The 25,021-nt window shown below is 56.0% G+C and overlaps 1 protein-coding gene across 1 annotated transcript in view; it reads left to right on the forward strand.

Annotated features, from left to right (window-relative positions):
* Positions 1-25,021, forward strand: part of JPH3 (junctophilin 3) — a 58,607-nt gene that overhangs the window by 20,479 nt on the left and 13,107 nt on the right. Inside the window, exons 3-4 of the mRNA XM_063334791.1 lie at positions 18,268-18,392; positions 23,835-24,754. Coding sequence (XP_063190861.1) covers positions 18,268-18,392; positions 23,835-24,754 — 1,045 coding nt within the window. The remainder of the gene's footprint in view (positions 1-18,267; positions 18,393-23,834; positions 24,755-25,021) is intronic.

Here is a 25,021-nt window from a genome sequence, read left to right on the forward strand (position 1 = left end):
ATTAAATTTGTAAGGATTCAGTATTTTTGAAAACTCTACCGCTCTGTCAGATTTGGTTGGAATTGGCCAACACGTTCAAATGTTATTAGTGTGGGAGTGATGGCATATAGATATATAAACAGCACAATCACATAAGTAAGCCCCATTTCCTGAGGAAAGTAGGCTAAAAACATAGTGTACTGAAGACAAGTAAATTGGATTCTCGAAGTTGTTTTAGTCTGAAGAGAGTACAATGTTATCTGTGGCACAGAAAAGTAAGCTCATTTAAGGGATAGTTTTTAGGTTCACTAAATGATTTTCCTAAATTTTCTTCGGTGCGGTTAAAATGAAATAACACTTTCCTTCCCCTCGTATCTCCCATTGGCTGAAATTGCTCGTGTAAAGTCGATGGGCGAGAAGGGCTATGAATCAGGTCGGAAAAACTGCCGTTGATCTCAGCTACGGGTTTTCGGAGGTAGCCGGGGAGGGAGACCTTTTGCAGCCCGTTTGAGATGAAGGCGCAGGGTGTCCCCTTTGTGCTATGGGGTGCTTCGTTCCCCCCTCATACGGTCCAAGAGGCGTCACTCTTTCTGCTGCTACGCTGGAAGGATGAAGGATGCACTGGAGACAGCGGCTCCCATCCCGTCGTTGATAATGTTGATACCTAAGGCAAATTGTCCACTGGTGTGTCCTGGTCAACTAAAATATAATATCCAGGCAGGAGAGGCGGGACAGAAAGCTCATCCTCAGCCCTTGGCTTTCGGCATGGACGCTGGACGTGGAGGATAGGTGCACGTGGAGCATCAGGGGGAGCTCAGGACCGACTGCAGCTCTCCGCGACCGATGATGGCAGTTTCAATGCAAGGCAGACAGACCCTAATTCTCTCCAGGGTTTCCTTCTGCTACCGTAATCCAAGGTTTTGTAATTAGTGGCTGGACTGCTTGTGAGAGGAAGGGACATCCCCGGTCGGTGCTAGGGGTATGAGTCCCAGAGGCGGGTGGCATTTGGCAGGCACTGGGCTCCTCTCCAGCGCCAGCTTCGCGGGGCCCCGTTGTTCAGCACCTTAAATAACAGCTCCGTGGAGCCGCCGATGCCCTAGCACCCCGGAGGGGATGCTCTTCTCAGGTTAGTCCTAAGTAATGCGCTTCCCGGCATAATTATAGCCAAGCCATTCAACAACGACGAGAAAAATATAATTAAGCTCAATAGTCTCAGGAGGAGTCGGGCTGCAAATTAGCACAGTGTCGTTCAACTTCAGAAAGGGGAACTGGGGAAAAAAAGAAAAAAGGAAGCGAATAAAGACAACCTGGCAGCGAGGACGGGTGAAGGAAAAGGTTTGGACTCAGCGTGGGTCCTTCTTCAGGATGCTGCAGTGAGGGCAAAGCATCCGTCTGCGTTTGACATACAATGGGGAGCAGGAAGGCAAGAAAAGCCCCGGAGAGCTGAACAGCAAAGTGCGGAAGGTTGTTTGAGCCAAACAGGTATTTTCTACAGAAAAATGGAAATGTGGCCCGGGCAAAACCCACAGGAAAGAATAGATTCTGCAGTTCTGATCCCAAAACATTTTAAGTTGCGGTAATGTCACTACCGGCAGTACGCCGAGCCATAATAATGCTGCTTAATGCTCTCGCAGGCCTGTGCCTGCAGCTTTGCAATTGTACTTAGCTGCATTTGATTTAAGGTTTCTGCTGGCTTTTCGGATGCCTGGGGGGGGAGGCTGCGGGGCTCCCGCATTAGTCTCATCCTAGTCCCCGCCTCGAGCTGCCGGAGGGGCTTTCGCTGCGGATGGAGAAGGGGGAGGAGGAGGGATGCGGGTTAAGGGGAACGCTGTGGCCCCAAAAGGGTTGTGTGTCCCTTTCCTCGGCTTGGGATGGCCGAGACGAGCCGGCAGCGGACTGAAGCCGAAAGGGGTCACAGCTGACCCGGCTGCGGGGCAGAGCGAATGCTTTGGGGATCAGACCAAGCATGTCGGGGCCTCCCACTATGTGTCTGGTCATCCCTGAGTCCAGAGAGCGTTCCTCTACTTCTGGCCCCTTGAAGAAGTGCTGCCCCTTTCCCCACTGAGGCCATGCAACCCAGCTGGAGCTTAGGGCTCTGCAGGACTCACCTCTGCCCATTAGCTGGGGACCGATGGGGTCAGTGGCAGCATCACCTGGTACCCACGGGGTCTTGTGCAGGGAGACCGTGCACCCTCCATCCCTTCCCAGTCCCTCCATCCTTTCCTTGAGTGGTGCACAGAGACGGGGAGGAAAACACGGAGGGGATGGGTGGAGGTGACTCAAAGGCTGAGATCAGCTGGGGCAGGAGGTAATTCTCTTTACAGCAGCATTTTCTTTTTCCTCCCTGCCCTCTCTCTCCACTAAACAGCCCCCGTGCAAAGCCCAGGGCTGGCAGCCTCCAGCGGGCTTTGGCTCTCGGCAGGGCACGCCGACCATCCTCCCTGCCACCTCCCTCCCCTCTGCCACCTCCCTCCCCTCTTCCTGCCCGGCCACAACCTCCCGCGCGTGTTGACAGGGGTCAGGCCATAGCAGGGCGGCAGAGATTAGGATCAGCTGTTATTCCTCCCGTTTGTGCGTCGCTGTCAGCCAGGATGACATGGGTACCTCTGACTCACGCCAAGCACAATTTCCACCCCTAGTCCAGGATGCTCGAGGAACGGCAAATCCCCGGATGGCATCCCGGATCATCGCATCCTTGCCCATTGCCATCTCTGCACCGTGACTGTTTAAGTCCTCCTGCAATGCCAGTTTAATAACTTCCTGCTCAGACAGGACTTACAGCATTAAGCCCTTTTGCGGCCGCGTCAAAAGTCAGGACGAGCCGGCACGCTCGCGTGTCCCCGACTGCCACCCCGCTGCCGGCGCTGCGGTGCAGAGGCACATCCGTGCACAGGCACGAACAGGCTGGAAAATTAAGTGCCTTTCATAAGGAATGATGCTTTACAAAGTAATCCAACTGAAAAAAACCTCTAGCAGGGTCTTTTTTAGCTTCTAGGAGAGCAGCTCGGTGTGGGTTTCTCTAAGCCCTGTCCTTTTGTTGCTCTCCCGTCCTTCAACCATGACTGCTGCTCCCAGCTCGGCAGCTCCTACCGCCTTCCCTGCCCCCTGAGCCAAATATGAGCTAAACCACCCCGGTTGTGTGGCCCAGGCGTGCAACATGCATTCGTATGACCATTTCCAACGTTGCTAGGTTGTGATGAAATAACATGGGCAGAGCGGAGAGTCACAGCCCGCTGGATTCGCCGTGGTCCCAGCCGGCTCTGCTCTGCCCTCCTCCCTGCGCTCCTTGGGGAAGATCTCCGAAATCCAAGCGGTCCTGGCAGACACAGCAAAGCGTGGCTGGAGGGGCTGGTTTTAGAATCATAGAATGGTTTGGGTTGGAAGGGATCTTAAAGATCATCTTGTTCCAAACCCCTGCCCTGGGCAGGGACACCTCCCACTAGACCAGGCTGCTCAAAGCCCCATCCAGCCTGGCCTTGAACACCTCCAGGGATGGGGCATCCATGACTTCCCTGCTCCAGTGTCTCACCACCCTCATAGTGAAAAATTTCTTCCTAATATCTAATCTGAATCTCCCCTCTTTGAGTTTAAAACCATTACCCCTCATCCTATCACTACGCTTCCTGATAAAGAGTCCCTCCCCATCTGTGCCCTAGAGTGAAGCAGGAGAGGGGTTTGGGGATGCAGGAGGAAGGGAAGCGCTCGGTGGCGGTGCCGGGATGGCAGAGCTGTGCCAGAGCAGGAGACCGATGTGCCGGTCACTTTTGCAGCAGGAGCAGATGGAAAAGGGCAGGGATGGCCCCGTCCGGCAGCGAGGCAGGAAGGACGGGAGGGTGATTCACTCCTGGCAGCCGCCGCTTCCACGGGAAGGGGCTGCCCTGGAGAGCTGGGCAGGAGGCGAGGGGCAGCGCGGGGGGCTGGAGAGGAGGCTGCCTCCTCCTGCTCCTCCTCCTCCTCACCTCCAGCATCGCCCGTCGCAGCCCGGATCATCTGCCTGGTCTCTAATCCAAGCCTTTGACCGGTTTAGAGCCTGGGCTGAGCGGCTGGCACTGCTCTCCTGCCGGGGCTGGCCCCGCTGCAAAATCAGCCCTTCTCGGGAGATGGTGAAGGATGATTTCAGCCTCCCGAGCCCTGCTCAATCCCCCCACTAACACAATAACCTCCTGGCTGCCCACACAGCACGGGGGAAGAGGGAATGAGCTGAAGAAGAGGATGGTGAAGCCTGGTCTTCACGCTGGTGCCCGGTAGCTCTTGGGTGGAGCAGCCCTTCGTCAGATGGGGGGAAAAAAAGAAAAAGCCAACAACAACAAACAACAACAACAAAAAAGCCAGCCCCTGATTTTCCTTTCTGCTGCTTTTCCTATTCAACGAGCAGAAACTGCAGCGTTGCTTTTCTCAGCGATCTTCGGGAGGGAAGGCAGCGATCCTCCCCCAGCCTGCGCAGCTGCCTGGCAGGCGGGCTGGCTCGCAGCCCCACCGCTCTCCTCCATCCTCATCCTCGCCCTCCGTGGGCCGCAAGGAGACTGGTGGGGGTACGCACCTACCCCCAGCCAGCCCCATGGGCTAAGTGCGGGGGATGCTGGCTGTAGCATCCCAGCCCCTTGCTGCCATGTCCCACCGCCCTAACCCCCCCCCGGCTGTGTGGGTGGGAGCTGCTGCACCGTGCCCCTGCCGTGCTGCACCCCGGCAATGCTGCACCCCGAAGCTTTGGTAGCGGGGGGGGGAGCCAAGGGGAAGGTTTGGGGTCCCTACGCTGCCTTCCCATCTCGCGAGAGGGGCCTGCGTGCTTTTTTCCTCTCCCAGCTCCCGTTTTGGGTTTCCTGGCATGTATTCCTCCGGCTGCGCTGCTCCCATCCCGGCCGCCCACCCACCCGCATCCCTGCAGCTACAGCCCCAACACCCCCATGCTCCTGTTCCCCGCCCCCCCCCGCCCCCCCCCCGAAGCCCTTTCCTCCCTGGAGAGGGGCGAAAGCAGTATCAGGAGCGCAAGTGAGATGAAAACGCAGAGCTGGGCAAGAATATTGAGTATTTTCCTTGCTGGTGTTCATGACAATCGCTTCCCCCCACAGCCGGAGATGGGGATGCTGGGGGAACTGGCACCGCCGTGGTGGGAGCGCAGCGGCCGGGCTGGGGGCTCCCGGTCCCGCACTGCTCTTGCAGTTGGCTTGAAAAACCTCGAGCAATGAGGTTTCTGTCGCCTCCTCCACGCAGGACAAATGACAAGCTGTCCTGGCGTCCTAATCCAGGAAATTAAAGGATTTGACCATAGACCCTGCTAAGCGAATTTCCCCCCTGAAAACCCCCAGGGGGATTTAACCCATGGATCCAACCGATTATCCCTTTAAAGTTGTGACTAAGAAAGGTCCCAATTCTTCAGGGTGCTGAGCATCCTAAAATCCCATCGCGGCAGCGATGTGGCCGTGCCCGATGCTCACCCCACCGTCCGGCGAGACCTTCTTTTCAGTTCTATCCCAGGTCCGCCGCCCCTTTCCAATGGCGGGCAGCAGCCCTTTGCTGCCTGCTCGCTGCCAACCGGGACAGCAGAGTCTCGCTGCCGGAATCCGCCCCATCCCGTCCCCATGTGTCACTCTCCAGGGACATGGCCTGTTGGTTTTCCCAGTTTGGCATCGGGAGCAGCCCACATGGGAGGCAGGCTGGGTGCATCCCGATGGGAGATGGGTGGGCTCCATGCTGGCAGCGCCAGCTCCTGTTCATGGACCTCGAGGGCAGAAGGGAGCACGGGACCGGGTCTTATTGCTTTGCTGAATTCGTTCTGCTCAATTAAAGCTCGTCCAGTATCCATCCCCAAAGCAAAACCTGCTGGAGATGGGGATCCCTGGGTGAGGGGACACCCCACCGCAAAGCATCCTTGTGAGCCTCCACGGCTCGATGATGCCACCCTGTACCCTGAACAGCAGTTCCTCGGCGTCGGACTCCCTTACAGAGAAGAATTAGTTTTGTGGTCTCAAAGCTGGACACAGTGGTCACGGTGGCTGTGCCACAGCCATCCCACTGGCAGGCGGATACAGCCGGTCCCCATCCGGCATGACAAGATCCCCGGGGAGCTTCAAACAGCTGTGGCGGGTGGCAGCTCTTCCCCAGCCCTTTTGCCCTGGGGACAAACCCTCTGTGAAAGCAGTGGTAGAGGCGAGAGCCAGGGGATGCTGATGAGAAGGTGCTTTTCCAAGGGGAAGAGGTGTGGGGCAGGATTCGGGCAGGGGTCGGTAGCCCTCCGGCTCACCTGAGTCATATAAATGGCCTCTCTGGGGAAACGGGCTGCAGAATTCTCTCCGCTATCTGGCTGTGTCTCTCTGTCTGATCTGTCTCTCATCACCATAGCACGGAGGTGAAGCATAAATAATTAAAAGCCCAGATTCTCTCCTGGCAGAGCCGGGCTCTGAGTCCCTTCCCCTGTTGTGCTGCTGGCTGCTTAAGAGGAAATTTTCACGGGCTTTGCCTTGGAGGCAACGCAGACCTGCAAACCCAGGGCCGTCTGCCGGCCTCGGGGCACGTCGGCGTTTGGGGACAAGAAAGGGCACCTGCCACCCCAGCGGGTCGCCAGTGGCAGCATTCCATCCGGGGGATGCCACGGGATGCTTGGGGTGCATTGGGATGAGCAACACCCTCCAGCTGAGGATCAAATCCAGGCACGGGCAGGCAGCAGGGCTGAGCGGGCAAACCCAGCAGCTCATGCATGGCCCCCCCCCTTCTTGGGATGCCTTCATGAGAAGTGAGATATTTGTGGGTGCAGGCTGGCTTTTGGGCTCCTAAGTGCTTAACCCCCCCCTCCCCCGCAGGCGACAAGGAGGAGAAACCCGTGCAGGCAGCGGGGATGGGGAAAGCGTCTCCTTCTTGGTGGGCTCTGAAGTTTGAGGCAGGCTGCCTCAGCTGCTCGTTGCTGTGGCAACTGAGATGATATATTATTTTTTTACCCCGTGGTCGGCAGGGCTGCAGCCGGCACTCGCGCCGCGGAGGGGTCTGCCCACCCCTGCCTGGCCGCCCAGGGCCGAGCACATCCCCGGAGGCACCCCCAGCCCCTCTCCCTCCTGCCTGCACCCATCGGGGCCGCGGAGGTTGTGGGGGGCCAGGCGACATGGGCCACGGGGCCGGGTCAGCCCCAGGCAGCGCTCAAAACAAGCAGAAATTTCACCAAAAGCTCCTGTCCCCACTTCATCCCTCCCCGTGGGGACCGGAGCTGCAGAGACCGGTGACAGCAGCCTGGCACCGAACCTATTCCTGCAGCATTTTAACATCTGATGTTGCTTTTAGTAGGGGCGATTTGGTGGGTACTGTCTCCAGCTGAGCTTTCTGTGCAGGTCTGTGTCCAACCAAACCCTGCGCGGGGCTGGGCTGCACCGGGGGATGGTGGTACCCTGGGTTTGGGGCAGAGCCAGGCAAGGGCCTCGTCCCCACTCGTCACCTTCCAGGATGGCGTTAAGCAATGGGGTTGTGGGGGTGCTGGCTGTGGCATGCTTTCCTTGGGGAGCATTTTCGTTCTGGGTTGGCATTTTCTCGTTATTCCTGGGGGCTGCTGGTGTGCAGACGCCGGACGTGGCAGCGGGCGATGGAGATGATGCTGTCGTGTCCTGCACATGGCTGTCTCCAACCAGCTGCTTTGGGCCCAGTTGCCCCTTACAGCAGAGAGAAGCTTCCCCATGGTCCATCCTGGCGAGGTCGAAGGTGGCAAGAGGTGCACCAAGTGGTGCCCACCACCAGCGTCTTTCTCCAGGTTGGGAATCAGCCTCCTCCCAGCTGTGTGGAGCAAGACACGGGCATATTTCCTTCCCAAGCATCTCTTGGGGCCCTGGTGGTAGGAATGCATTTTTCCATCACTCAGAGGACCAGACTGTTTTAACACGTCCCTTAGACCCCTGTCCCATCACCCAGAAAAGAGTCCTGTCTCCTACCCCACGAGGCTGGAGACGGCAGAGAAGTCCCAGAGGGCAAGGCTGGATATCAACCACCTCTCCTCCGACAGCTGGAGAGCATCCGTCAGCGCTCCCAAGGCCATTTCAGCTCCATGTCTTGGCCTGAGTCCAGACTGTGCTGGAACTAAAACATTAAGTTCAGCTAAACGAGTTTGTCGTTGACTCTGGATAAGGATTTTTTTTTTTGCGGTTTGCTCTAACTTGGGGTGGGTTTTGCTGTTGGGTGTTGACTGGTTAAAAAGGTGCACGGCCAGAGGTAACGTCATGGATCGACCCCGTCCATCAGCCCATCACCGGGGCAAAGGAGGACCATGAGCTCAGTCTTGTCCTGCCTCTTTCAGGCTTTTATGGCTCCAACAGCAGGAAAAAAAAAAAGATTGCCTGGAAAGTTCCTTTGCCAAGTGTCTGTTTTGCTTGAGGTGACCAAAACTTGTGAAACTGCCAGAGCTTTTCGGCCAAAACCCGAATGGGGTGAAGAGTCAGGAAAGGGAAAAAAAAGGACTTTTCCTTGTGGTTCTGTTGTGCTTTGCTTCAGAATTTGGTTTGACTCGCTCTTTGTTAGGTATCAAAATGAAACTGAAATTGAATTGACAAATCTGCTTTGCTTGCTTCTCATCGCCTCCCTCACCTGGAGTTTTTTGCTTGAACTCCCCAAATTCTCTTACTCTGAGCACTTTTCCCTTGGCTGTAGGAAAAAGCCCCTAACAGTTCCCAAAGGGCCAGGCTGTGCCGATGGCTCCTTGAAGGGATTTGAGGGCTTCCCTGGAGGCAGACCAGGGGCTCCCTCAGCTCTCTTTGCCCCTGGCATGGTTGAGGTTCTCTCTCTGTGTTGCGTTCTGCACCTTTGGCATTGAGGTTTCCACCCCCCTCTTCATCCTGTGCATGGCATCAGCCAAGCGAGGAGGTCAGTGTGAAAAACGGGGAGGAACGGGCTGTTTTGGGGAGACTTCTGGTGATGGAGGCCAGGGTGGGATGCTGATGGTCCAGCAGTGCCTCCACCTTTTGACCTGCAGCCTGGGGCAGGTCATGGCAGAAGGAGGTACCCAGTGTCCCTGCTGAGCCAGGCTTTTTTCTAGCAGCCTTCATCCATCCCACGAAGGTTGCTCCAAATTTGTGACTGGACTGGGGATGATCATGTCCTGACCGCATCTCTACCCTCCTCTCCTCAATAAATCCAGGAGGATGGGGAAAGTTACACCAAGCCACCTATCCAGACCCACCATGGTCAAGCCTCCCACCAAAAACCTGGCATTTCCCCGGCTTAATGAGCAGGGATGGGCTCGCGAGGGTTTGGACGGTGCCACCTTGGGAGCCAGCCTTGCTCGGAGACAGGGCGATGCAACCGGAATGCAGGATCCAGCCTGAAGTCATTACAGTCAGCAGCGTGTACAGCCAAACTCAACGCTACACATGTCCAAGCAGGCTGAGTTATGGCTGCTCGGGGAGCTGTAACTTGGCCTGTCGTGCATTTAAAAATCTCCACCCGAATGCGGCATTGATGTAGGGCTTTTCTGCTGCTCTGCTTTTGCATTTAATACGGACGGTATAGATCCGCAGTGTGCAAATGATCCAGCGCTGCCCAGGTCCCTCGGAGGTTTTTGTGCCTTCACTTGCTTTTTTCTTGGGCTTTTTCTTCTTCTTCTTTATTTTTTTCTTTTCCGAGGGTTGTTAGCGGTTTCTTCCGACCTGTTTTGCCTCCTGCCTGAATGTGGCAGGATCGTTTGTAATGCGCTATTTTTGCACAGGGTTAGAGGAGCATTTGTGGCATGGTGGTGCCCTGGGGAGGTGTGCGTGGAGGGCTGTCTGCCGGCGCTCCGCGAGAGCCGGGGATGAAGAAGGGGACGTCAGTGTTTCCCATTTCCTCTCGCAGTGTCCAAATGGGCAAGTCAACTTTTTCCATCATGTACACGACAATTATCCGGCAAAATCACGGAAACCCACCCCATCCAAACCGTGACAGCTGGAAAGCAAGCAGCATCCCCCCTGCTCACTCCCTTCCCTTCCTTGAAGCTGACTCTTCCCAAACCCTGCTCCGGGCGGGTTCCTGCAGGATCCCCTTGCATCGCCACCCGTCGCTTTCCAGAAGATAACGACGCTCCCAGCATCGCTGCAATTATCTCATGCCTTCCCCAGTTTATAAGAAAAATGGAAACGCCATCCCCAGGGCTGGAGTTTGGTCTTGCTGCCTGTGTCTGATTTGGAGGGGGGCAGCTCTTTGTCCCACCGCTGCCCGTTGCTGCCGCGTCGGAGCCAGCGAAGTGCCAGGTCTGGAGCAAGGCCAAACCTGTCCCCTTTGGTCAGGTAGCAGTGGGGACGATGGCGTCAAAGCTGTCCTTCTTCCTAGGCAAAGCCCGGCTCCTGAGCGCGGGTCCGGGCTGGCAGGCACCGAAGCGCCGGGATGGGCAGGTACTGCCTGGCCGTGTCTCTCACCTGCGTCCTCTGTAGCTTCATTACAAGTGACAGATGGCAGGAGATGAGACTCCCTCTCCAGATGTTAATTATCTTGCAAGCTGTAAATAACATCTCAGGGCAACCTGCGCCTCGTCTCAGGTGCGAAAGACCCATCAGCTTTGCCCTTGCCAAGGGGGCGAAAAATTAAAATAATTAAAAATTTCCCTCCCACTGGGAGGGAAATACATGGGTCTGCCTGGCTCTGCATATTCTGATTGTCCATTGGGGGGAAAAAGATGCTGGCAGCATCCTGGCTAATGGTGGCAGATGTGCCTCTGGGTACCAGCCCCACCTGGCCCGGCCCTTTGAAGTCGATGGACTGTGATTTGCTTGTGCCAGGGCTGGCGTCGTTTAGCAATCACAGGGATAAAACAAACAAATCCGAGCTGCCCCACAACCTATTTGGGACGATGGCAATAAGGCGAGCTGGAGAGGATCACGGCGTTACAGCCCTTCGGCCGCTCTCGTCCTTCTCCAACAGCAAGGACCCGGCTCAGGATCCTGGGGGATGTGCAGGGATGGGAGCAGCCGGGACGGTCGGTGCCTGCTGTGGGCTGTGGTTTGGGCCACATTTCTCCCAGGGTTTTGGGGACGTGACATTTGATTGCGGCCCATCCCTGTCCCCCAGCTCACCGTGATTTTGCACCACGTGTTCTGAATGCGGTTCTCCAGTGAAACTCATTTTGTCTACTTCAAGGCAAGGCACAGGACAGAAAGACGCAGCCTGGGATATTTTTTTCCCATAGTTGGATTTAAAAAAAAAAGGTATTTCAGTGCAAAATGGCAAATGACGCCTTGGTGAATTCGCTCTCCATTTGTAAGCTCCAAAAATATAAAGGTAGAGAAGAATTTGGCACAGGTGCCTGGAGCAACGAACTAAATGGGAACTGGCCCCATCCCCATTTCCATGAATTTCGGAGTCCTGATGTCCCAGCTGGGCCGCAGGTACCTGCTCTCCGCGAGGTCTCCCAGCTGGCTTGGGAATGGTTTACCCGGTAACGTTACATTTCCCCGTGTAAAACCACAGGGAAACTCAGATTTGGGCTTTTGGCCACAACATTTTCCACGCTTCTCTGTATTGCGTTTTCTTGGGCAATAACACATGCGTGCATCAAGGTGGTTTTTTTTTTTCAGGACTGCAAGGTTTAATTTTTTTTTTTTTCTTTAATTCAGAACTTTTGTCTTGAAATGAGATTTTTCAGAGCAATTTTTTCAGAGCCTGCAATAACCACCCCCTCAGCCCCGTGCCATCCCAGCCATCCCCAGCCCTTCCCTCCTGCTGTATCACCGACGGGAGGTTTCCTCCGCCCCGTGCCTGTTGCTCCCCACCGGCACACAGAGCTCAGGCAGGGATGATCCATCCTCCCATCCCAAAATCTCCATCCAGAGCCGGGGAGTCTGGCCGCGGGCGCGGGGAAGCCAGGCTTTCTCTTTGCTATGCGCAGCGCCTGCTTTCTGTCTGGCTGCGAAGAGCCAGAGCAGACGTTTCGGGCTGCATTACGTCATGTCAGAGGTCACATTAGCTGCTTTTTTGTCTCGATTAAGAATTCCAGCGATGGGGGGGGAATTAGGGTGGAGGAAAAAGCAGACGGAGGAAGCGAGCAAGGCAAATACGCTTGCGATAAGCAGGTAAATGGGAATTTATGCACAGATAGCTAATTGGTGTGTCTAATATTCCACCCCCTGAGTACCGGCACTGTATTACTGCCTTCACAAATCACTCAAGGCAAGCCTAGTGCAATAACAACCAAGCCAGGAGAGCTGTGAAAAGAGTCAAGCTGGAATTAAGAGTGGGTTTTATCGGGGCAATAAATGCCAGATAGGGAAAATAACAAACAGGTTGTTAATTGCTGCCATCTCCCCACTCCCTGAAGGAAATGTCTAGACAGAGCCTGGCCCTGGGTTGCGCCTACCCCGGCCCTTGCAGTCAGGTTATTGCTCTTGCTCCGGTCTTTTGGGGCCAGAGCGGTGCTGGATGCGGGATGCCGTGCCCAATGGAAGGCTGTGCCAAGCCGAAGCCCGTGGCAGGGGCAAAGGATGGGCACCGCGGCTCTCCCCAGCTCTGCCCTAAATCAGAGATGCTCCCGCAGAGGCAGCAGCCAGACAGTCTGCAGCAGCTATTAATAATTCAGTCCCAATTTGTCCCATCTAGGAGAGCGTGAGGACCAGCCAAGCTTCCCCTCCTCGCAGGCAGGGTTTGAGATACCGCCCCGAGCGGGCAGAGCTTCTCGTCTCTCCCCGGTGCCGGTTGCAGCTATCGATCCCACGCCGGCAGGGTCGGGAGCTGGAAATGCCTCTCCGTCGCTGCGGGGTGTGGAGGGATCGGGTGGCCTTGGGAGAGGGTTGTGGCAGTGCTCACCCTCTCCCCTCGGCCCCGGGCTTCGGTTACTGGCATCGATCGCTCAGGGACTTTTGCTTTCTTGGTGTGTCTCAGCTCAATGCAATTAGGGCCGGATCCTGCTCTCCGCTGTGGCGGTGGGGGCGTGAAATAAACCCTGGCGAGTCAACACGGTTGAGGGGCTCGCGTTCGTGCAAGCCTGGCTTTTGCACGTGGGTTGGTTGGGCTGAAAAGCTCCTTTCCCTCGCCTCATCCAACCATCCCTTCCCAGGACAAAGCGCATCCCGGTGCTTCCCTGTGCATCCCTGAGCCAGCCTGGCTGCTTTTCAAGAGCCAAACGGAGCCGGGGTTGGAGGGGGGAGCAACGCGCCGAGCCTTAAATGCCCTGCGGATGCTCTCTCTGAATTTTTCCTGAAGTATTTTCTTGCAGCTAGTGTATGTTTTAATTGAATTTTGCCATTTGAAAAATACATGAACCTCTGTAATGGAGGGAGAAAACATTCCTCCTATATAGGAAGATAAAGATGCATTTAAAAAAAAAAAAAAAAAAAACAAACCAAAAAACCAAAAAGCTGCCGGATTACATATTGACCTGAGAGACAAAGTGAATCCAATGGAGCCAGCCTGGCCCCTCAGGAAAACGTGAGGCTGTTGATTTTGTCCCAGGATGAGCTCACTGGCTGGTTAACTCCATCCTCGCCGCTGGGGAGTGCCTGCGTCTGCCGAAGCGAAGCCTTCAGCGCAGACGGCACGTGGCGCGTTTGCGCGTTTTCCATGAACGTGTGGGCCGCAGGGTTTGCTCCTTTTTTTAGGGCAGGAGGAGTTTAAAAAGTTGCGTGGAAGAAGGCTTTAATAATAGTTTTCTTTTGATCTCCTCTTTCTCACTTCATTTCTAAGCTCTGGCCAGTTAGATCAGTCTGTCCGTCACTCCGGCCCCTCCGTCTGAGCTAAGAAAACGCGAAACAAGGGGGAGAAGACAGTGAGCCCCTTTGTAGTCACCAGCAGCTTGATTTTTTGAGCTCCCTTGCCGGAGGGTTGATGTTGGGGGGGGGTGTACAGGCGACACAGAAAAGATTAAGACCTCATAGTCCTGTTGAAATCAGCTCGGTGCCGAGCAAAGGGTTTAGGGCTTGTTGCGATCTCGCGTGTGCTCCTGACAGGGGACTGTCTGGAGAGCTCAGGAGAGGTTTCCATCACCTCTCGGCATGGGATGGAGGAGGGCTGGGGATCTCCATCCCTGCAGCGGGATCCCGACAAACAGGAGCGATAAAGCAGCATTTTTGTGCTTCCCCGTCAAGCCGAAATCCCGCTGAGGAGGGGATCCCTCGGTCGAGCTTTGAGTTCACAAGGATGCCGGAGAAGCGAGGATTTTGCTTGCAAAAGAACAGAAATCCCCCAGTGAGAGCTGCCATGTCAGTTTTGGAAAACAGACCTTCTTTTCCAGAAATCTCGCCCATGTGATGCTTTTCTGCATTTAAACCACGAATAATGTGGATTTCCCCCTGTGTCCAAGGTCCCCTTCCTTGGTCCCCAAACGTACTTTTGCTCAAAGAGTCTGTTACCTAGTTTTATCAAAGAAGAGCCTGTTTCTCATACGGGAATGCAGGAAAAAAAGGGAACAAGGATGGTGAATCCCTCGTCTGCTTCCACCTCACCCTTTGCGCTGCCACTGGGCTCGGAGAAGGTTGGGTGGAGGTGATGACTCAGAAATGGAACAGGTTTCTTGTGACACCGGGTGCCATCCCTGCAATTACAGGTGTCGCCCTTACGACTCCCGAACGGACCCATCTCCATTCAGAAACGTTTCGGGGTGGGTCGGGGGCTGTAAATTTGCTCTTATTTCCAGCCTAATTTTTAAGCAGTTTGTCCCACTTGTTAGGCTCCTGCCAAAGCGGTCCATTAACCTAAACACCACTCAAGCCTTGCCTGGTTTTAATTTTGCTTCGTTTCTTCCTGAGACCATCAGGTGCCACAGATTTTGCTGAGAGCTCGCCCCTTTTTGGCTAAACCAACCCCAAGCATCAGATTTGCAGCTCCTCGCTCACGCAAAGCCAGGCTAGAGTCGCTCTTGGCATTCCTAAAAAGCCAAGTTCTTCCTTTCAAATCAGTTTATTCCAGCTTCTTATAGATTAGCCGGTGCCGATAAACTTGGCATTACGAACCACTCGCAGGTATTATCCCTTCTCTTGTCAGTCCTGGCCAAATCACAAGAGATCTGCAAAGATTTACAGAAATCTGTTTGGTTGGGATTTTTTCCCTGCCTCCTGCCAGCTCTTCTTGCCAGTTTGACCACTTGCCCGGCCATCCTCCGAGAAGAGTGAGTCAGCTGGGCAAAAAATTAATAAATAAAATATCCCAAGCCAGTCGCAGCGTGAACTCCCTGCCCCAACCCAAACCAGACCCTTGGGCCTCAAGAGCGATAAACCACCCGCGCCAGCACCCCTCTGGCTCTTCCTTGCCAAAACACCCTCCCCTAGTTCAGCTTGGATGGGTGAAGTGCACTAAAAGGACATTTAGAGGTTGCAGCCATCCTCAAAAGTCCCTCTGCGTTTGCGTGTGCTGATGTTCAGCGAGCTCCGGCCGCCTCCATCGCCCCGGGATGCGTCGTTCCTTCTCCCCAGCTCGTCCGTCGATGGCAGAAGAAAGCCAGATGGGCACCTTCGAGCTGACGTGCAACTTTCAATCAGCTCAGGCAAGATGAGAGGGGCACCATGCTCTTGCCGACAACAGCTTTTGCCCGGTGGGCTCGTTACGGGACGGAGGACAACACGGGAGGTAACGAAGGAGCAACGCAAGAGGATTTGTTTAATTCCTGCCACCCCTGAGCATCCCCAGCCTCCTTCTCCGGCTGCGGTGGATCCGTAGGGAAAGATCCAGTCTTATTTTGACTACGGTTTCCAGGATGGCATCTCTATCTGGGAAAGATTTATGGCAGGAGGAGAAGAGTGATTAGATTGGGCCCCGTCGATGCGTCGGGGAGAAAGACCCGCTTTACGAGGAAATAAACTCAAGCAATTAACTGGGGAATTAAGATTTAGCGCACGCTACGAGCAGCAGGCATGTATAAAGGAGACAGCTGTTAAATTTAGTATGTGACAAAGTCATGCGAATGCTAACTGGATTACTTGCATTTATTTGGGAATACTTATGTATTTTATTATGCAACGTATAGATCACCATAATTCTGCTTTTCCCTCCGACGGCGCCTCTCCTCCAAGCATCTTAGAGAGCATTACAAACAATTAAGCCTGCCTGCGCCTCTGCGCAGCGCTCAGCGTTATATCCGCTTTGTGGGTATCGAGCATAGTTTAGATTGGAGATGGCTTAATTAATGTGATTGATTTTTAACTCTTTCTGGGCCAAAGCCCCCAGCTGCTGCTCTTCCTGGGCTGATCGTGTAGTCCGCGGGGATGAACTAGTCCAGAAGTCGCCGGAGTGAGTTTTCCAGGGATGGAAATCCATCCAGCCCCCCAGGGATGGGGATTTTGACCCATTTTGGTGAAAAAAGGGGAGGTGGTGAATGCTGGAGGGAGCGCGGCGTGGGTGTTGGCTCCGTGTATGCTCTCCCGGCCTAACCTCCCGCTCTGCAGACACCTTTGTGCCTCCCCAGGACCCTTGGAAGCGGCACAAGCTGCTTTTCAGCACTTCCAGCCTCCTTCCCTGGCAAGAAGTGGCAAATAACTGCCTCCAGTTGCATCTCCGGGGAGGAGTTTAGGGAGGCAGCCCGTAATCCTGCCCGCTGAGTTTGGTCCAGACTCTATCGGACGTTATTAATCCTTTGTATCAGGCCAGCGGGGACCAGCAGCCTGCTCTATACATGTGCTGCAGGATGGGAAGGACAGTCCCTTCCCTTCCTCTCCGAGGGGACGGCGGGGGGGTAGACGGATGGAGGATCTTCGGGAGCCAATATCCAGACCACTGAGAAGCTGCCATGGAAGGTGCCAGCCGTTCTTGGCACTGGGGTGGTTTAATCGGCGGGTCTGACGCCCCAGCCTTTGCCACCGACCACGTCTGCGCCAAAAACGGGAGCAGTTGGGGCCTCCTCTCCCAGCAGTTTGCTGCAGCTCCTGCTCGGAGCATCCCTGCTCCTCCTAAAAGAGCTGAACTGGGATACCTGCCAGGGGATGGGGCTGTAAGACGCTTGTCCACTCCTCCAACCCTGCACAAGTGTTGAGCAGAGCGAGCGCTGGCCCCAGGGCGGGTAAAAAATACATTTAAAACCGCTTTTTGGTTGCGTTGGTCACGGAGGACCTGCGGGACCTGCAACAGCATCACCACAGCCCCTCCGCCACCTTTGATAGCTCCGGGAGAACAGGTCGTATCCGCTCCCTCGGCTACTAAAAGCAGCCAATTTATATAAATAAAGCGCTTATTAGAGCAAAGACAAGTTGTCAGCGCTTGAAAACAAGCGACAGGTCGGCTCCGGGAGCAGGGACCAGGCGTCTCGCCCGGGCTCAAAGAGGTGACCACGCACAGACACACGCACACCCGGTTTCCTATCCCCGGCTTGTGCTGCACGATGCAGCGCCAGGCACTTACTAGCCCCATTTTCCATTTATAGGAGCCTGTCAGAAATGGCACTCCTCTCTGAGCAGATGTCGAAAAATTAGAGGGAATTCAGAGAGCGGGAGGAGAAAAAAAAAAAAAAAAAAATGATTAAAGGAGATGGAGGGCCTGATTTTGGAGGGAAAAGAAATCAGCGGAGCTATTTATAACGCTGCCTGCGCCAGGGTGGGTCGGAACAGGCTTTTTTTTTTTTTTTAAAGTGCCTCCGTAGCCCAGCTAAGGGGAAGGGGCAAACCAGGCTCCGAGGGATGCTCGCAGGAGACGCTGCAGAGGGGCTGCGTAAGCAGGTGTGAATCCTGAGCGATGGGATGAAACACCATCAAAGAAAGACGAGCGTCGGGGGGGGGGATCACCAGTAACGGGTGAGCGCAGGGGACAGTCGCTCATCCAGGGTGAAAAAAAAGAAGGCCCTGAAAAAGATGTGTTAAGGGGTGGTAGAGGTGGTACCGATGGCAAGCCCCTGCTCCTACCTCTGCTCTCGGTGACAAACCGCGCTTTATTTACATCCAGCCTTTTACGCAAACCGTGGGGGCGGGGGTGCAAATCTTCGCTTTTTCATCCAAAAGCAAACGGTTTTGGTTAAAAAAAAAAAAAAAACAAAACAAAACGAAAAAAACCCCACCGGCTTTAAATTCAGGTCTTCAGCCCCAGGGGCTCACGGGAGGTGCACGCAGATGCCTGCCAGGCTGGGGTCCCCCGCCGAGGGATGCGTGACGGGGGGGACCAGCCTGCTTCGGGGTGATGCATCCCGGGGGAACAAAGCATCCTGCCCCTGTTTCCAAAGTGCCGGGGTGATTTGCAGGCTGAGAAGCAGTTCCTGAACGTGTTATCAACGTACCGTCGCCCGTTCCCCAGCAAGTCCCAGCTCCCAGCGGTGACTCCTCCATCACGGCCAACGGGAGTCGGGGCGAAGAGGTTTTACGGGGGCAGTCTGGGTTTCTCCATGCCTTGGTCTGCAGCGGGAAGCTGCCTAACGTGGTCCTTGTCTCTCTGGTTGTCTTGCAGGACCTCTCACTCCAGGGCCAAGGCGGAGGCGGCTGTGACGGCGGCGCAGAAAGCTCAGGAGGAAGCGCGGATTGCCAGGATCACTGCCAAAGAGTTTTCGCCTTCCTTCCAGCACAGGGAAAACGGTCAGTGCGTGACGCCGTGCCGGCCGGCCCCGCGGATGCGGTTTTCACCCCATGCCACTCTCTGCCCAACTCAGCCCCACAGAGACCCAAAACCCCCCAAAATGAGCCCTGCACAGAGGCTTGGTCTGTGCCTGCAGCTCCCGCCCCTCACTGGGACCCTTTAGGGTGGGAAACCACCCCGAAAGACCAGCTTTCAGGGGTTTTTAGCACAAGGCTTTCAATTCTCAACACTTCCACCCTGTGCAGTCCAGTTGTTAGGGGGACCTTCTCTTTTCACACCGAAACACCCCCATTTTTTTAAATTCGTAGTCCTTGATGGTTGCACATTAAAAAAAATCCAACAAGAGCTCTGAAGGCAAAATGCAAACACAGACGATCCCGGCGGCGGGCCCTGATTTTACCCCCATGGCTTTCACGGTTCATGATGTCTTTTGAAGGCTTGGGGCGGCACGCGTGGGGACCTAATCCTTCACTTGGGCCTGCAAACCAGTCCCCGTACACCCGTACAGGTGTTGGGGAAACCCACATTTGAGGTTTGCTTGGTGGCTCTTCCTTCCCTCCATCATCTTCGACACTTCTTGCTGGTTTGCCCCAGTTTTTGCTCATTGACGAGAGGCTCGGGCTCGGCAAAGGCTGAGGGAGGAGGAAGCCGAAGCGAAGCGGTGGTCGGGCAGGGGTCTGCAGCCGGCGGGCTCCCTATCCCGGAGCGAGAGAGGCTGCGGCGAGTGGGAGCAGAAAGCTCCAAGTCCCCACAGCAATAATTAACATAGTAATTAATATATGTGAATGGTTTTATTCAAAAGTTTTCCTGCACCGAACCCTCATTAGGAGGCGTCTATCATTATTTTCTCCCCCTTCCAGCTCTCTAACTGAAGATTACTCATTCCGCTTAATTGCTCCAGGGGTTGGTGCCGGTGACTCATGTCGGCGGTGCCCGTTCCCTGCGGCTGGGGAAAAGGGATCGGTGCATCTTTTGGCCCGGCCAGCCCATGCACGAGTCCTCGCTTCACCGCAGCACGGAGGCTGCGGGGGCGGCCGGGGGCATCCCATGGCTCGGCGGCCATGGGCCAGGAGGGGTTTGGGGTCTGGCTCCAGCCGTGAACCTGCCCCAGCTGGGGCGGCGTGTGTCACCAACCCCTGTCCAGGACACGGCCACCTGCCGATGGGCATTTTTGGGGGGGGGGGGGGGGGAAAGAGCATGCAGAGCCCCTCGCAGCTGAGCCCCCACAGCTCTCTGCTCGCTGGAAGAAGGCACAGCCCTGTTCAAACCTCTGCCTCCTGCAGAGGCCCAATTTGTATATCGGAGATCTGAGCTTTTTCGCGGGGCTGCGCGGTCCCAGGGGCTTCTTCAGCCCTGAGATATTCCTCATCTCCATTTCCTCTCGCCGAGACACTTTGCTGTTTTAAATCACCTCTTGAAAAGATATTTTTAGGTAATACATTTTTTACTAGCTTCTAGACGGGGACACGGTGCTTGACTTGTGTCGGGGCTTGTGTTTCTGGTGCTCGCGTCTGGGTGGGTTGTGTGTGAGTGAAGCGGGGAGCGGGGCGAGGGCGGGGGGGGGGCGGGGAGGAAGGAGTTTCCACTTAGAGCACATTAAAAAACAAACACACCATCCAAGACGTGTCGGGAAACCTGGGAAACCAAGTCAGGCAGATAATAGCTGCGAGCGGCCGTGCCACCCCGCAGACCCCGTAACCCCAGGCTGCGACGGGCTGGGGGGGGGTGGGGTGGGGGGGGTATGTGCAGCCGGCTGGGGGGAGCAGCAGAAGGGATGGGGCGAGCTGCTGCCACACTGCACGGCGATGCAGGGGCTGTACGCGCCCACCTCGCACCGGGCTGCAGGCACGGCGTCGTGGGTGCGAGATGTGACCCCCCCACACACCACCACCCCCGCCGCCACCTTGCACAGTGCTGTGGGTGCAGGATGTGCCCGTTTTGCACAGCGTCGTGGGTGCGGGGTGCGGGATGTGCTCCCCCCCGCCCCCTGCTTCACACACTGTTGTGGGTGCAGGATGTGCCACCCACCTCCGCAGCACCACGGGGGGGGGTTCATGCCCACCTCAGCGTCAGCCCCACAGCCGTCCTGGCCCGGAGCATCCCCACATCCCGGAGCATCCCTGTTTGAACAGACACCGACTCCACACCAGCAGGCACCGGCTCCGGCTCCAGCAACCCCAGACGCGCCACAGCAGTGCCACAACGCCTTTACCTGGAAAAAAACCCCAAAAATATCCCTACTCAGTGCCCTGCATCACTCTCTCCCCTGTGGTTTTCCATCTCTGTCTGCCGGAGGGGGGTTCTTCCACGTCCCCATCACGCTCGCTGCCGTTGTGCCTCCCCGGTTCCTGGCTCTGCCGGACGCCCCTGGCCGTGGCTGCCGGCAGGGTCAGCCGATGGGCTGGATGAAGTGACTCCCCCAGGGTGATGGCAGAGGCAGGAGCTCGGCACCGCTCCCAGATCCCATACGTGGGTCCTCAGGGCCTCTGCAGCACCCGGGTCGGGGCACGTGCGTGGCTTTGAAGATGCCGCGGCCAGGCACGGCTGCTTCAATCCTGCTGGAAATCCAGATTTGGTGCTCCGCATCCTCCTTCGCGCTCTCACAACCGTTCTTCCAGGAACATCACGTGCTCCGCGACTAATTTTAGCTCGGAATAATTGTTGCACATCCTCGGGTGTCGAAAGCCGGCAAGACGGCACCGTGCATCTGTCAAGTTCCTCCGCAAGGAAGTGCCTGCATCCCTGCGGGGCGTCGGGGCTGGAGGGGCGGCCGTGCCCCAGCCCCTGCTCAGCCATGAGCCCCTGCCAGGGGCTGCAAAACTCCGGGAATTTACCCATGGAGAGGCAGAATTAGGTCGGCTCATTGCAGGTTGGGGTGGAAAAGAGTGAGGACAAGAGGGTGCTCTATAAGGGACGGCGTGGGGCTCTGGGGTGAGGATGCTGGAGCATCATTGGGCTTTCTCACCTCCATCATGGGGCTCAGGGGCCAGGGAAGATGGGGGTGGGAGCTTGGGTGCAGGAGCAGTGAGTGTGGCAAGGCTGTGGCTGGTTGTGGCACTGGAGATCGGCCTTGGAGTCACCGGAGCTGGCGGGAAGCATTCAAGTCCCTGCACCTCCAGCCTGAGACAAATGGGGACACCCCAAGTCTTGGGTGAGCCCGTTTCGCTTTACAGCTTTCTCGTAGGAAGCCGTTTATTCCCTCCCTGCCTCAGTTTCCCATCTGTGATACTGGAGGGTGGCTGGAACGGCAACGTCTCAACAGCAGCCACAAAATCGGTCTGTATTTTTCCCCGGAGACAGTAATTCTGCGTGAAAGCGGAGGGGGTGAACTCCGCCTTCCTCCCTCACCACAATTTCCCACCAGGACAAGGATTGCTCGGGGGACCCAGATAAATCCCGGGTGGTTCAGTCTCCCACAGACATACAGGGACACGGGGAACGCGCTAAGACTGTCCCAAAACACGAACAGAATTTTCTGTGGCAAACAACACCAAAAAAAATCGACAGTCATCAGAAGGCCAATTTCCCATCGAGAAATTGCTTCTGTAGCAAATTTCCAAGCAGCCTTCTTACTATTTACCTCCCCTGCAAGTGCTTCGATGGGGACATCTGTCCCCACGCTCCCGGCGTCCCCCGCATGTATCCGGACCACAGCGCGGTGGGACGCGGGGACGGCTGCGGGCGAAGGCACGTCCCGGCGGCGGCAGCGGCTCCCCGGGAAGATGCGATAGAGAAAATTACTCAGCAAAAGTGGAGATGTGAGAGCAGGCGCTTCAGAGCATTTATTTTTAAACCGTGGTAAGAAATTGAGTTCTTCCTTTTTGAGCCTCATTTCTTGTCTAGCCGTAGCAATTGCAATTAGATGCATTTCAGGGGCATTAGGCAGTTAATATATTTATCAAATTATTCACGTAATTTAGCATGCCTTTAGCCGGGAACAACTATGCCTTGAGAGAGTAAAATGAGAATTAACCACTGTTAGCTTGCACCCCCTTGAAATAATTTGGTGTTTCATCCATGATTAATAAGTTGCAGTTTTTTTCGGATTGTCCGGAGAAGCGACACGTTTCTTGCCAGCTGGTCACCTCCCGCAGAAGACACTCAACTGATTTTAAGTCCCCGTCCCCAGGGAGACATCGTCTGGGGTGTCCTCTGGGCTCGAAGGGAACGAAGTGCGTTCAGCACGGTAAAGATAAGGTGATCTTATCTTTAAAGATACGGTGTATATCGTACTCACGTAGCCCCGAACACGCTACCTTGCTCCTGCCTAAACGCGACACACGACTGCCCGTGTGCTCTCCGTCACGTCCAGCAATGGGGGCTGAGTGGGAAAGGGTCCGTGTCATCCTTGTCTGTGTGGGGCAGGAAAGCTGTTCCACGTAGGGTTTATGGGGTTTTTTTGTCTTAATGAGAGGCTTGCACATCTGCCCAGAATGGACCATCTCCCTCTGAAAGCTCCCAGGTGAGATTCCCCTTCCGAAGCCAGGCAGCTGCAAAGCCAACGTGTTTCTTGTCCGGAGAAGGAGCGTGAGGGCTGTGGGCAGTGAGCTGGGCACGATCCCAGCATCGCCCAGGGCATGGGCTGAGCCATGGGCTGCCACCAGCCGCATCTCAGATTTCCCCTCTCGTGCCTGCAAACTGGGGTTGGAGCTGGTGGAAAAAAGGTGGTGAGATGGATGCCCCGAAAAAGGCCCATGGGCAGGGAGATAACGCCCTTAGCGGGGCTGGAGCGACTGCATGCGCGGTGTAGGAATGGTGCCGTGGAGCCCTGCAGGCTGCTTCCGAGTGGGGCTGGGAGCTGCTGCATCGCCGCCACCCAGCCGGGCTCCCAGCAGCTCCGCATCGGAAGTGGCTTCCCCACATAGAGCAACTATTGCGAGTCCTTTGACTCGTCATACGCACACAGGGTCGCTCCAGGCGCGTCCCCACGCGAGCAGGGTGCCTGCCGGCAGCAGGGCAGGCGGGAACTGCGGGTGCTAAAGGAGAAGCCGCCCTCGAGCCCCCTTGAGTCAGCTGGAGATGAGAGCCAGGGTGGTGCCAGCTGGTTTCTAAAAGGCTTGGTAGCCCTTGGGCTAGTGGCAGCGGAGAAACACAACCTTAATGCAGGGATGCCTCTGTCTTGATGACACCGGCAGCTGACGCCAAACCGTCTCCCGTGTCAGGCTGCAGCCGCTTCCACCGCGCTGCTCTGCGGGTGCTGGGGGTGGTGGCAGGTTTGGTGTAAATCCAGCGGTGCCTCTTCTCTCGGTCTAGCAGCAGAAGCTGTTCATTGTGCGACGCTGCTGCTGTCCTGATCTTGCCCCGCGGTTTCCCTGCCGTCCGACACTCTCAGCCCTATTCTTTGACATGAGAAGCCTGGTGGGCGCCCGCAGACTAGAAATAATCCTGTTGCATTTCTCTCTCTCTCCCTCTCCCTTTTCTCTTAACGACTGCACAAAAAGGGCTCGAATGCCAGCGACCGAAGCGCCAGAACTCGAGCGATGACATTGAGGTCCTCTCCACCGGGACGCCTCTCCAACAAGAGAGCCCCGAGCTGTACCGCAAAGGGACCACCCCGTCCGACCTGACTCCCGATGACAGCCCGCTGCAGAGCTTCCCTGCCAGTCCCTCCTCCACGCCGCCCCTGGGTCCTTCCTGCAGGAACAAGAGCGCTCACTTCTCCAGGCAGGTCTCGGTGGACGAAGAGCGGGGTGGGGAGATCCAGATGTTGCTGGAGGGACGCGGCGGGGATTACTTGCGCCCCAACAGCTGGAGCGAAGAGAAGGTCGGCGGGACGCGCGGCGTGAGAAGCGGGACGCTGCGCAGCGGTCAGCTAGGGTCAGCCTCCATCCCTGAAGACTACAGAGGTCGGAGCGGAGGACACAAACATTCGGCCTCCAACCACAAGCAAAGAGAGAGGTGGACAGATTCCCCAGCCACGGTTTCATGGACTTCCCACCACAGGTCCCACAACCACAGCTCAGGGAGCTCCAAACTGCTTGAGCTCGACGAGGAGAAGATGAGCAATTACGAGATGGAGATGAAGCCCCTCATGAGGATGGATTCTTATATGCAAGAGATTCACACCCAAAAAAGACACTATAGCAAAGGGGGACCCTGCAGGAGCATGGCTGACGACCACCGCGGGGAAGACCGGGGCTTTGGGGTTCAGAGACTGCGGTCTAAGTCCCAGAACAAAGAGAATTTCAGGCCAGCTTCCTCTGCCGAGCCCACGGTGCAGAAACTGGAAAACCTGAGATTTGGGGACAAAGCTGAACCTCGGCTACTGAGGTGGGACTTAACCTTCTCCCCGCCACAGAAATCTTTACCTGTTGCACTAGAATCTGAAGAGGACAATGGGGATGCGCTCAAATCCAGTACGGTAAGTAGGCGAAATTGTGTGTTTGAAATCCGGCCGAGAAACCCGGTGCAGAGCTGTCGTGGTACTGCAGCGGAGCGGAAGGGGAGGTTGCTCGGCCAGCAGAGGTGACCCCCAAACTACCGCGGGTTTGGGCCTTGAATCCGCCCTCCTCCCTTCTCCCATCCTGCAAAATAGCCTGTGCGGGAAGTCGGTGTGGGCTCTTCTCCGCAGACACTCTTGGTGGGAACAGCAGGTTTTTAGCTGAGGGGTGCGAGCAGCAAGTTTGAG

The sequence above is a fragment of the Chroicocephalus ridibundus genome, chromosome 4 (genome assembly GCF_963924245.1).
Source record: "Chroicocephalus ridibundus chromosome 4, bChrRid1.1, whole genome shotgun sequence".
NCBI classification, from domain to species: domain Eukaryota; kingdom Metazoa; phylum Chordata; class Aves; order Charadriiformes; family Laridae; genus Chroicocephalus; species Chroicocephalus ridibundus.